This window comes from Mesoplodon densirostris, chromosome 4 (assembly GCF_025265405.1).
Source record: "Mesoplodon densirostris isolate mMesDen1 chromosome 4, mMesDen1 primary haplotype, whole genome shotgun sequence".
NCBI classification, from domain to species: Eukaryota; Metazoa; Chordata; class Mammalia; order Artiodactyla; family Ziphiidae; genus Mesoplodon; species Mesoplodon densirostris.
In genome coordinates, this window is record NC_082664.1 from 89,687,088 (window position 1) to 89,700,002 (window position 12,915).

The 12,915-nt window shown below is 42.2% G+C and overlaps 1 protein-coding gene across 1 annotated transcript; it reads left to right on the forward strand.

The window, feature by feature from the left end:
- The first annotated feature begins 3,801 nt into the window (after positions 1 to 3,801).
- On the forward strand, positions 3,802 to 10,650 carry LOC132488507 (beta-2-microglobulin-like). The gene is made up of 4 exons (XM_060096767.1): positions 3,802 to 3,910; positions 7,025 to 7,300; positions 7,879 to 7,906; positions 9,516 to 10,650. The coding sequence occupies exons 1-3, from the start codon at positions 3,844 to 3,846 to the stop codon at positions 7,890 to 7,892; spliced, it is 357 nt and encodes a 118-aa protein (XP_059952750.1). The 5' UTR covers positions 3,802 to 3,843; the 3' UTR covers positions 7,893 to 7,906; positions 9,516 to 10,650.
- The last annotated feature ends 2,265 nt before the right edge of the window (positions 10,651 to 12,915 follow it).

Sequence of the window (12,915 nt, forward strand, 5' to 3'; positions counted from 1 at the left end):
TAATAAAAGGAGCTTTACTGAGGTATAATTGACGTATGATAAATTACACTTAAAGTATACACTTTAATAAGTTCTACTACATGTATACACTTGAGAAACCATCATCATACTCAAGATAATGGATAAAGTGTCCTTAGGCTCCTGATGCTCCCTCCACCCTCTGGAAACCAACCATCTTTTACATAGATTAGTCTGCTTTTTCTAGAGTTTTAAATAAAAAGAATCATACAGCACGTACTCTTTTTTTGTCTTGCTTTTTTCCTTCAGCCTCATTATTTCATCCATTATTCTGTTTACCAATAGTTCATGCCTTGTCTATCCAATGATTTTTTTCTTATTTATTAATTTATTTTTGGCTGTGTTGGGTCTTTGTTTCTGTGCGAGGGCTTTCTTTAGTTGCGGCGAGCAGGGGCCACTCTTCATCGCGGTGTGGGGGCCTCTCACTGTCGCAGCCTCTCTTGTTGCAGAGCGCAGGCTCAGTAGTTGTGGCTCACGGGCCTAGTTGCTCCGCGGCATGTGGGATCTTTCCAGACCAGGGCTCGAACCCGTGTCCCCTGCATTGGCAGGCAGATCCTCAACCACTGCGCCACCAGGGAAGCCTCCATGCCTTGTTTATTGCTGATAGTATTCCATCGTATGGATAGCTGTCACAGTTTGTTCATCCATTCGCCTGTTGATGGAAGTTTGGATTGTTTCCAATTTCTGGCTGTTACCAATAAAGCTGCTTTGAACAGTTTTGTACAAGTCCTCATCATGAAAATACACTTTCATTTTCTCTTGGGTAAATACCTAGAGTGGAGTGGTTGGGTCATATGGACAGCATATGGTTAACTTTTTTAAAAACTCTGAAACTGTTATCCAAAGTAGTTGTACCATTTCCCATTCCCAACAAGAGTGTATGAAGTCCCAGTTCTTCCACATTCAGAAAATATTTACTATTATGAATAACATTTATTGTAAAAAAATTTTTTAGAAAAGTCATTAGGCCAAAAAAAATAAATTCTGTCATTCATCCCACTGATGGGAGATAACACTGTTAAGAGGCCATGTTTGTACATTTCCAGAAGTTTGCCCTCGTAGGCAAACAGTGGTCTCCTTTAAAAAAAAAAAAAAAAAAAAGAAAAGAAAAAATATAATTTTCTCTGTCTTCACTGTTTTTTTTTAAGTGTTTTTAAAACTGGTTTTCCAAGTGAATAGATCAGATTCTATCTTTTAAGAATTTTAAGTACTCCAGTATTTGTCTGTGATGTGGTAAACAAGGAATATAGAGGTGACCACTAGCCCTGTCTCTTCCTATACTCCCAAGGCACTAGAAAACAATTCAACACTAACATTCCAGGCGTTAAGACCCTTAAATGAGTTAACAACACACAAACAAACAAAAGGGAGAGGCAGGAGTGTCTTTACTCATAACTTTATGCCTAACCATTATTCTTTCATTTCAAGAGAGTTATAGAGAGCTGGTAGAAAAAATAGGTAACTAGCATCAATAATCATATGCACTTCTTAATCATTACTGAACACTCCCTCTGTGCTCCCTGGGGCTCTCTCTGTGCCATTATCTCCTTTCATTAGGTCTGCAGAGAATATCCTTTTTCTAGTTTAGACACAACCACCACAGCAGGGATAGTTGAAACGTCTAAAAACATGTAAAAGAAATCCAGATGACATTTGTTGTGCTCTTTGGGGAAGCACCACCCAACTCCCTTCAAGTGCAAACTAGGGTGATTTCCAAGATCTCTGCCCCGCCCCGTCCCATGGTTCACTCCCTCTTCTGAGTGTTCCACTCAGAAAAGATCCCTGGACTCAGCCACCAGGTGATGTCAGCATCGTTTTATGGTATCTCTGGAGTGGAGGTTTCCTTAAGGAGTCTAACACTGACACGCTCTTAGAGTCAGTAGGCCTAACTTCTTTGGCTGGGCCCACAGCAGATGCAACCCAATTTCTCACTAAAATTGCCCAGGCCTCTATCTTCCCAGTGTCTGAAGCACGAATGACAAATGAATCAGGCCCATCTGAAACCTAACACTTAGCCTTTGTTTTCCTATCCATAAAAATGTAACGGGGTAATTCCTACATCCTAATGTTTACTCACGTATTCCCTCGCATGTTCGTTCATTCCTTCATTCGTAGGTTCATCCATCCATCCATCCATTCACTCATTCAGTCAGTTTACCAAGTATTTACTCCATGCCAAGCACCATTCTAGTGTGGTAATTCGAAGGGAATGATGTTCTTCAAAAGTCTAACGCTCTAAGCAGTTACTGCTTTTACCTTTTACTATCAGGGGTCATTTCCCTACAAATCAACAAAACAAAGAAAATTACCTAAACTACAGAGGCAAGATACAGGCCTGACTTTCTCCGCACAGGGTTTTCCCTGAAGGGACTCAGGAAGCAAGAAGGTCCTCCTTCACTCTGGACAGCCCAGCTTGCTCCCGAGAAACTCATCCCAGAAGGCTGTGAAAAACGCACGGATTACAGGCAAAGGGCTCACGACTCGCCAAATGCTCTGGTCAGGCTCTACTGTCTGCCATTAATACTCTGCGTGATTAAGTTACTTCAGCTCTTCGAGCCTCCCTTTCCTCATCTGTGACAAGCTGATGATAAAGGCATCCTGTTAACATCGTACACGCATTTCACAATTAAATGACATACAGCACATAGCGCAAGCCAGTGAGCCGCCAACGGGTAGCTCTATGATTATTATTAAGAGCGACAGGTAGCGGGAACAAGAGAATGAACGACGTGAGGCGGTATGTAAACACCTCAGGACATTCCACAAGAGTCGCGTGCAACTTCCTCGCCGTGGTTTGGTCGTCGCGTATTTGGGGAAAGTGCAGAGCGGCAGCTGAACCTGGCGGGCGCCTGGAGGAAGCTCGAGGCCCTCGGGCTCCCAGCGGACTGATACACCCTGGCGGCGACTCCTTTGGCTCCTTGCCTGGTTCTTTCCAAGATGAACTGAGTCTCTACTTTCAGTTTTGAGTAAGCGAAGGTTTTCATTCAGAAAGGTTGTAAAACTAGGGATAAGAGTAATCAGCATGCTTACACAAGCTGTCTGTCAGGGACACCATGGATACTGACTGAGTATGTTCTAAATACCCTGCAATATACCAGACCCTCAGATTTTTCTCTCTCACAAAAGGCTCTGTGAAGCGGGTTTTGTGTGTGTGTGTGTGTGTTTGTTTGCTTGTTGTTGTTCATGAGAAAAAGGAAGTTAGTTTAAAATTTATTTAGAAAAGAAGCATAATGTGTGTATTATCACTCTGAGCTGTCCTCATGAGGCCTCGAGGTTTCTGGACGACTTTTCTCGCCCAAAGAATCCAGAAGCCCTACAGCGTATTTCCGGGCTCTAATTGTGAACCCAAGTTCTGATTCTGCCCACTACCATTCAATCTCTGTCCTTACTCTTATTAATTTTTCTGGGCTTCAGTTTTCCCGATCGAAAACAAGGTTCTAGGCTCCTAACTCGCTGGGGTATGCTTGGGGAGCAAGTGCCTTAGCGTTTCTGGTGCTGTTCCGAAAAGCGAAGCTTCCTCCACACTGAAGTTCTCAGGGGGGCGGCCCGCGCCCCAAGCTTGGGCGCGCACCCCTGATAAGAGGGCGCCGATGTACAGACAGCGAATCCACCCGGTTCAACCCTGCCTTCCTAAGCATCACGAGACATGTCAGAAAATGAAACTGAAAACCGGCAAGTCCCTCTTTCTAACCTGCCCGGGCCTCGCTCGCTAGGAGACCGGTGACGGCCCGGCGGGCAGGGTTCTGATTGGTGGCCTGGCGTGGACTATAAGTGCGGGCGCGGGACCGGGCCGTCACTTCGCCACCCGGGCTGCTCCTGTAAGCGATGGCTCCCTTCGTGACCTTGGTCCTGCTTGGGCTGCTCTCGCTGTCTGGCCTGAACGCCGTCCCGCGTGAGTGTCCCCTCCTCCTTTTCCCTCTTCCACCAGCCCGTCCCTGTCCCGCTCGCAGCCACTAGGCACTAACCGCGTACGCCCCGGTCCCGCTCCCAAGTTTTCCTTGCCGGCTCGGTGGAGTAGTACGCGGCTTTCTCTCGGGCTGTGGAGGCGGTGGGGGGTGGGGGGTGGGGAGTGGGGAGGGGGTGCGAGCCCAGGACGCCGGCTTCAAATCTCCGGTATGGGGGGAGGGGACCTCTGGCACGCCGGCACCGGGTGGGTTGGGACAGAGCGACCGAGGTGGGGGAGGGGTTCTCTTCCGCGGGGCCTTTGGCTCCCCCCGCGCAGCGGGAACAGAGGGCGGGCTGGCGGGTCCCAAAGGGCTGGGTTTGGGGCAGCGAATGGGTGGAGACCACGCGTGGGCTTTGGGGGAGTCGCCGCCAGGGTGTATCCGTCCGCTGGGAGCCCGAGGGCCTCGAGCTTCCTCCAGGCGCCCGCCAGGTTCAGCCGCCGCTCTGCACTTTCCCCAAATACGCGACGACCAAACCACGGCGAGGAAGTTGCACGCGACTCTTGTGGAATGTCCTGAGGTGTTTACATACCGCTTCACGTCGTTCATTCTCTTGTTCCCGCTACCTGTCGCTCTTAATAATAATCATAGAGCTACCCGTTGGCGGCTCACTGACTTGCGCTATGTGCTGTATGTCATTTAATTGTGAAATGCGTCTACGATGTAAACTGGATGGCTTTATCATCAGCTTGTCATAGATGAGGAAAGGGAGGCTCGAAGAGCTGAAGTAACTTAATCACGCAGGGTATTAATGGCAGACAGTAGAGCCTGACCAGAGTATTTGGCGAGTCGTGAGCCCTTTGCCTGTAATCCGTGCGTTTTTCACAGCCTTCTGGGATGAGAGTCTCGGGAGCAAGCTGGGGGGACATGGGCCCCTGTTGCCTTTCTTCACAGAGGGTTCCTCCTTTGGCTCCTTGCCTGGTTCTTTCCGAGATGAACTGAGTCTCTACTTTCAGTTTTGAGTAAGGGAAGGTTTATCATTCAGAAAGGTTGTAAAACTAGGGATCAGAGTAATTAACATGCTTACCGAAGCTGTCTGTCAGGAACACCATGGATACTGACTGAGTACGTCCTAAAGACCCTGCAATATACCAGATCCTCAGATTTTTCTCTCTCACAAAAGGCTCTGTGAAGCGGGTTTTGTGTGTGTGTGTGTGTTTGTTTGTTGTTGTTCATGAGAAAAAGGAAGTTAGTTTAAAATTTATTTAGAAAAGAAGCATAACGTGTGTATTATCACTATTATTGATATTTGTGGTGGCATATAGCTGTAGAAAAATAGCAAGCCGACATTAAAAACTCTCTGCATTTGAAAATTTCCTAAGTAATACATGCCTGCAAGATATACAAGGCCATTTCTGGAACGTATACAAGAAACATGTAATTGTGATTCCCTCTGGGGGATCTGTTTTCTGCTCTTTCCCCTATGTGGGTTTTACTTCACTCTGGGTGTAGATAATTTTTCACTTAAACTACAGAAACTCAAATAACTCTCCCCAAAAACCTGAGCCAGTAAGTGGTTGAGGACAGATTCAAACCCAGGCCTTCTGATACACCTCCTCCTCTTAGAAGCCACTATTGTGATATTCAAAAAAAAACCCCACAAACTGCCTAGCTCCCTCAAAGAGAGAATTCCAGGTGGGATGAACCTGTGCTCTCACTACTCTAGCACCTACATGTTCTAATTATTAGAAGCTCAAATGCAAAGAGGTTTCTGAATTATCTTCACTTTGAACTATGAAAAAATATCAGGGCTTCATGGTATGTCCAGTCTAGCTCTTGGTGGGCCTAGGGACCTTTTCTTTGATGATGGGACATTTCTAGACAGATACATCTGGTCAGAGTGATGTGGTACTCCACCTTCTCTCTACCACCGGACATGGAGGATGAGCTGAACTTTATAATCTTGTACCCTGAGTGTATTTGTATTTAAGTGGTTATATACATATATTTATATCAGTCTATATATTCAGTAGCAGTAACACTTCACTTTGGAAGAAAAATATAGAAATAGAGTTTATAATATTTTTTTTACACATCCCCATGGAGGGTCTAGACATGCATCCCATTTTGGAAGCCACTATTCTGTAGCATTATGCAATATTCCCAACCTGGCAGATTATGGCAATCACTTGAGCATGCTAATTAAAAATAGAAATTCCACTGTCACATGCATTACTCCACCTGGTCCTAATGGAGAGTATGTTCTCTCCCATTTGCCATAGTCCTCACCCTTCCGTGTTGTTCTTACCCAGCCCAACTACTTCATTTAAGGTATTTGCCAGCTCCTGTAGGTGTTTCAGTTTTGTTTCTTTGTTTTCTAGCTCATGAAATCAGATATACATTCAGATAGAGATTTGTCATATAAACTCTGGAAACGATGAAGAGGTTGTGTTTTGTAGAAATATACTTTGGGTTGACTCTGTTAGGAACCTGAGCAAGGAGGTAACAATAATTACACCTGCCACTTACAGAGCAATTGCTGTGTGCTAGGCACTGTACTAGGCACATATTGAGAAGTCTGATCGGTCTGGATCTAGGCAGGAGGCAAAACAAAAAGGAGTAAACATAGGGGAAAAAAACTGACTGGGTTGAAACAGTGTACAATAACGGGAATTTTTGATGTGGCTAATATGGAGGGAGTGTGAAGTGAGAAACGAAACTTGATAAGTAGATTACAGCCAAATCATGTAGACTCTTGAATGATAAGGAATTCTGTGGGTGCGGAGGAGCCATGAAAAGTTCTTGAGATTCTCCACAGAGAGATTATTAAAGATACAGCACAATCTCCACTGACAGAAGAAGATGTTAGGAGAAATCTGCTAGAAAAAGCCTGAAAGGCATGTGTAGGGGAATTATGTGGGAAAGATATTAAGTCATGGTTTATCCCAGAAAATGGAGGCTGCCTTTTGGAAAAATGGAAGCTCATTTGGCATGAGGGGAAATGGAATTGGGAGAAAAGGGGGATCAAATATAAACACTTGGGGCCTGATCTAGCTTTAGACCAAGGTAGCCCCAATTGAAATACTCTGCAATTTCATCTGTCTTCCCCTGCTGCTCCTCAGGTCCTCCGAAGGTTCAGGTTTACTCACGACACCCCGCAGAGAATGGAAAACCAAATTACCTGAACTGCTATGTGTCTGGGTTCCATCCACCCCAGATTGAGATTGATTTGCTGAAGAATGGGAAGAAGATGAAAGTGGAGCAATCAGACCTGTCTTTCAGCAAGGACTGGTCTTTCTACCTTCTGGTCCACGCTGAGTTCACTCCCAACGGAGTGGATGAGTATTGCTGCCGCGTGAAACACGTTACTCTCACAGAGCCCAAGACAGTTAAGTGGGGTAAGTTTTCAAGTTCCTTCCTTAGCTGCTGACAGTTGTATCTGAACATAGCCACAGCATAAAGCTGCCTTGATATAAAAACATCTGCATACTGGGATTATCAGGGAATGTTATTAAAGCTCTGATTAGTGGCACCTGCTGAGAGATCTCTGCACAGCGTGGTCACTGAGACAGTGGTTTCCCTGTAGTGAGAGCAGGGAGCAGTAGCAGCACTTCCACAAGTGCACAGGCACTCCCAATGGTTCTTCCCTACTGGCTTCCTTGGGCCTTCCTGATAGCCTCAGGGATACTCAGGACCAAGGAGAGTCTCAGGAAGGCACCGGTCTTGTCTGTAAGCCCTGCTGTGGTGGTGCCCTCCAATCCTAGACTCCTGCAGTTCTCTGGCTGGCTTGGGATCTAAGGCTAGTAGGCAAGGTGGGTACCTGCTGGGTATTTCTTAACAAGGCACTCACGGTGACGGACAGTGGGCTCTTCTGCCAGCTTTATTTATAACAGTTTTAGACATTTGTTAGTACATAGTATTTCAAAAGTGAAACTTAACTGTTTCTCTTTTTCTTTCTCCATTTTCTTTTCTGTAGATCGAGACCACTAACCAGCATCATGGAGGTGGGTTTCTAATCTTAAGAAAATCTTTCTTTTATCAAGTTATTTATTTATTTTTGGCTGTTTTGGGTGTTTGTTGCTGCGCACGGGCTTTCTCTAGTTGCAGCGAGTGGGGGCTACTCTTTGTTGTGGTGGGCTGGCTTCTTATTGTGGTGGCTTCTCTTGTTGCGGAGCACGGGCCTAGGCGCACGGGCTTCAGTAGTTGTGGCATGTGGGCTCAGTAGTTGTGGCTTGTGGGCTCTAGAGCACAGGCTCAGCAGTTGTGGTGCATGGGTTTAGTTGCTGCGCAGCATGTGGGATCTTCCCGGACCAGGGCTTGAACCCGTGTCCCCTGCATTGGCAGGCGGATTCTTAACCACTGCGGCACTAGGGAAGCCCCAGAAAATCTTTTTTTTAATGTCTCTATCCCAGGGCTTCCCTGGTGGCGCAGTGGTTGGGAGTCCGCCTACCGATGCAGGGGACAAGGGTTTGTGCCCCCGTCCGGGAAGATCCCACATGCCGTGGAGCGACTAGGCCCGTGAGCCGTGGCCGCTGAGCCTGTGCGTCTGGAGCCTGTGCTCCGCAACGGGAGAGGCCACAACACTGAGAGGCCCGTGTACCGCAAAAAATAATAATAATAATAAATAATAACAATAATAATAATGTCACTATCCTGGGGACTGTTATAGACAGCTCTAATATGATAACCCTCACTGTCTGGAGGACATTCATCAGGGTAGCAATTTAGCAGGCAGAGAAGAACCCCATGGGGTCACATTCCCTTCTTCTGTGGGGTGGCATGAGGAAGGCATGTGACCCTGGGTGTGGCTCTGCCAGCATCACTGACCCTCTAAAGGGAGGACAGAAGAGCTGCAGGTGTGCTGTGACAGGACAGAGGCAGCGGTTACCCACAGCACCTGCAAGGGTTTGCTCTTTCTTCTGCCGTTTCTGCCTTGGGCATCTCTGGGCCTTCAAAAGTGAACCGTCCCTTCCTTTGCATGGCAGTTGCTTTGTTATTTAGCCAGAAGGGAAGAGTGACATAGTTCTGTAGACGCACCATTCCTAAGTGTGTGGGCACTGTGGTTGCCTCTAAAAGCTCCCAGTCCAATAGAAGAAAGAAATGGAAACAGATTGTTGTAACCTAAGGTAAAGCTACTATAACAGACGTATCTTGCAAGTATCTGTAGGAGCATGAAACAGGGAGTAATTGGACTTCTCTGCATCTTCAGTTGGAGGCCAGAGGCAGATAATCCAGCTTTTCTGGGAAATTTTACTCCACGGGGTATCTTGGCACTGAAAACCTATTCAAATTTCCTGTTACACTGTAGGACAGGGAAGGTAATTTTCGAGAGCATGAGAGAGTTTGGGTGACCTGCCCAGAGTCACACAGTTACTAAATGGTAGAGCCAGGATCTGAACTATAGTACCAGCATTCTTTCCTCTAAGGTTGTGGGGGAACCAGTGGGATAAACTAGTAGGATATGCTCTTTTAATGGATCTGGAAAGTCACCTGCACCTACTACTTTTACCAACAGTGATTTATACAGCACAAGTTAGATAAGTTTAGTGGTGCTATCTGTAATCCAAATAAAATAAATGTATTTTCTAATATTCCTTTTTTTCTTTTTTTCAGGTTTGAAGATGCCTCATTTGGATTGGACTAATTCCAGATTCTGTTGTCTTGCTTTTTATTTTCTTTTTTCTTTTCTTTTTTTAAATTTATTTTATTGAAGTATAGTTGATTTATAATGTTGTGAACTTCTGCTGTATAGCAAAGTGATTTAGTTATTGTTGTCTTGCTTTTTAATGCTGATATGTTTTTATGCTTTATGCATATAAATCAGAAGTTGTATTGATGTTACCACAAATATCATCTTCTTATAATTCTACCTAGGGTGCTACGTCTCCATGTTTGACCTGTCTTGGCAGGTAGCTATAGTGGGGGCTCTGGCAGCCTAGAGGTGGGGAAGACAGAATTTCAGGTTTAACATCAACATCTTGGTCAAATCTGAACTCTTCAGTCTCTTCTGCATACAAAACTGGATAATAAGATAGTATGTATGTTTAGAGTAAACCTCCAATTTGTAATTTTTCTTAGAATTTTGGAAAAATTTTGAAAGATAATTTTCAGAATTATGGAAATTTGTTATAGTGGATAAAACATTTTGCCATATAAAATTCATATTTACCTCTTATATCTGTTAGAGAGAGACTTGGTTGTGCCTATTTTGTTTGTTTCACTAATTAAAACAATGGTAAAACATTGTGTTCAGCTTCTCAAAGGAACAACAGCTGACTTCTCAATGTCAGTGGGATCCAGAACATAGCAGAAAGTAATCATGAATGTAGTAAAACAACTGCCTACCTAGAATTCCATACACAACAAAAATATCTTTTAAAAAATTACAGCAAAGTAAACATCCTTAGATAAAAAGTCAGATTTCAGTACCCTTTAGATCCTCACTAAAGGAGATTCTAAATGATGCACTTCAGGCAGAGAGAAGGCCTAAAATGTGAGCAGAAAGGAAGAGCAAAGGAAATGTATCAGTTCTGTGTAAAAATAAATCAACGTAAATAAGCACATAAACTGAATATTTAATATCTAACTAGTAGAGGGCACAGGAGTTTATGGAGTGCTAGTAATGTTTTATTTCTTGACATGGATGGTGGTTACAAGAGGTTTTGCTTTGTAATTTTTTGATAAATGTACATATATGCTGTACATTTTAAAGGAATGTTATATTTCACATTAAAAATCATAAAATTGATTAATGTGGTTTATTACAGTAACAGATTAAAGGAGATGATTTATATGCTTATTTCAAAGATTCAGAATAAGTGTTCAATTAAATTTCAATACTCAGTGAGTTTATGATAAAAAACTCATAGCTGGAGGAAAAACAGGCTAATTTACTTAGACTTATAAGGTTTTCTTAACACACATAAACAGACACATACACACATTAATAGAGAGATATCGGTATTTTACAGGTAAAATCAGAGATAAGATAAGGAGGCCCAATGCTACTTCTGAGTGATATTATACTAGAGGTCCCAGCAGCAAATTAAGGAAAAAAAGTAAAATGAATAAGGATTTGAAGAGAAGAAACAAAATTATATTATTTTGATGTTATATATAGATTATATAGAAATGTCAATAAGGTATAAAAGATGAATTATTAGGATTAATAAGAGAATTTAACAAATTTGCTGGACAGAAAAATCAACATAAAAGTTAAATGCATTTATACTGGTAACAAAATGTAAATTAAAAATATTTAATTTATAATAGCAATATACGTAGTACTTAAGTATATATAAATATATATGCTATATATGTTCAAGTAATAGTATTTAAATTTAAATACACACAAATTTAAATATATACAGTGTTTAAATATAAATGCATACACCAATATAAAGCTAACAAAAGATGTTAATGGAAGCTCTTAATGGAAAAATTGTAGGAATTGTGTTATTGGAGGAAATTAATGAAGACTTAAAAAAATGGGGAGAGAATGTTTATGGATAGGAAGATTAAATATCCTAAAGATATCACTTCTACCCAACTTGATATATAGACTTAATGTAATTATTAACAAAATTTTAATAGCTTTTCATGAAACTTGACAAACTGTTCCTAAAATATGGAAGAGGGTTAATGGAGGAAGAAAGACAAAGACACACCTGAAGAATAATAAAGTGAGAGATTTATAATTAAAACAGAATGGAATTGGCCCAGGGATGGACAAAGACCAATGGAATAGAAAAGAGACCAGAAACAAACTCATGCATCTATGGAAACCTGACATACAAGACATTTCAGATCAATGGTAAAAGGAAGGACTTCTGGAAAAAAAAAAAAAAAGTGCTGAGACAAATGGTTCTCAATATGTGGGGGGGAAAATAGGTCCCTACCTCACACTATGAACAAATGTAAGTTGCATCGGAAAAGGATTTAGATGCAAGATTCAAAAATTTTAAACATAGGAAAAAAATATAAAACCATTTTTATGACCTCAACATAGAAGTCACAAATTACATGCATATAGCAAAAGACTGATTGATTAATCTCATTAAAATTTAGAACTACATTAAAATTAGAGACCCCACAAAAAAAGTAAAAAGTCAAGCCACAGATCTGAATATATTCACCATACCTACAACAAAGATTGGTATCTAGAGTATATCAAACACTACAAACCACTAAGAAAAAGGCAACACCCCAAGAGAAAAACAGGCAAAAGACTTGAACAGTCATTTTACAAAAAGCTCCACACCATATATATATGTTGTTTAACATTAATGCAAATTAAAACCCATCATACCATCAGATAGGCAAAAGTTTTAAAAATCTGGATATGCTAAGTGTTGGCAAAGACATACCCCAATGAGAACTTATTACATTGCTGTTGAGAGCATAAACTGATAAAACAACTTTGGAAAACTAGAGTATTATGTAGTAAAATTAAAGATGCACATGCCCTGTGACCCAGCAATTCTACTACTAACATAGAGAAACTCTTGCACACGGGCTGCAATAGATGTATAAAATGTGTATGCATATGGCTGATTTGCTTTGTTGTACAACGGAAACTAACACAGTATTGTGAAGTAATTATACTCCAATAAAGATCTGTTAAAAGAAAAACTTTACTGCAACATTGTTTAACGGCAAACAATGGAAACAATCTAAAGTTGGATAAAGATACATTCAGACAATGGAATGCTATGCAGGGGTGAAACTGAATGAATTGTTGTTATAAAAATTAACATGGATGAATCACAAAAAATGTTGAGTGAAGAAAAACCCAACAAGTCCCCCCAAATTATATACAGTGATTCCATTTTATACAAAACTCAACAGTAGCCAAAACTAAATAGCATTATTTGGGTATATATTTATATGGAGTAAGTCAGATCAAGAAAAACAGGGAATGGTAGAAAGTTTCAGAATGGTAGTTAACTCTGAGGCTGGCAAGGTAAGGGAATAGAATGGGGATGGGCACACACATGCAACAGGAGGGGCACAC

Coding starts and splice junctions, on each gene's coding strand:
- LOC132488507 (XM_060096767.1), top strand. CDS start 3,844: ATGGCTCCCTTCGTGACCTTGGTCCTGCTTGGGCTGCTCTCGCTGTCT. Junction 3,911..7,024: donor TGGCCTGAACGCCGTCCCGC/GTGAGTGTCCCC, acceptor GCTGCTCCTCAG/GTCCTCCGAAGGTTCAGGTT.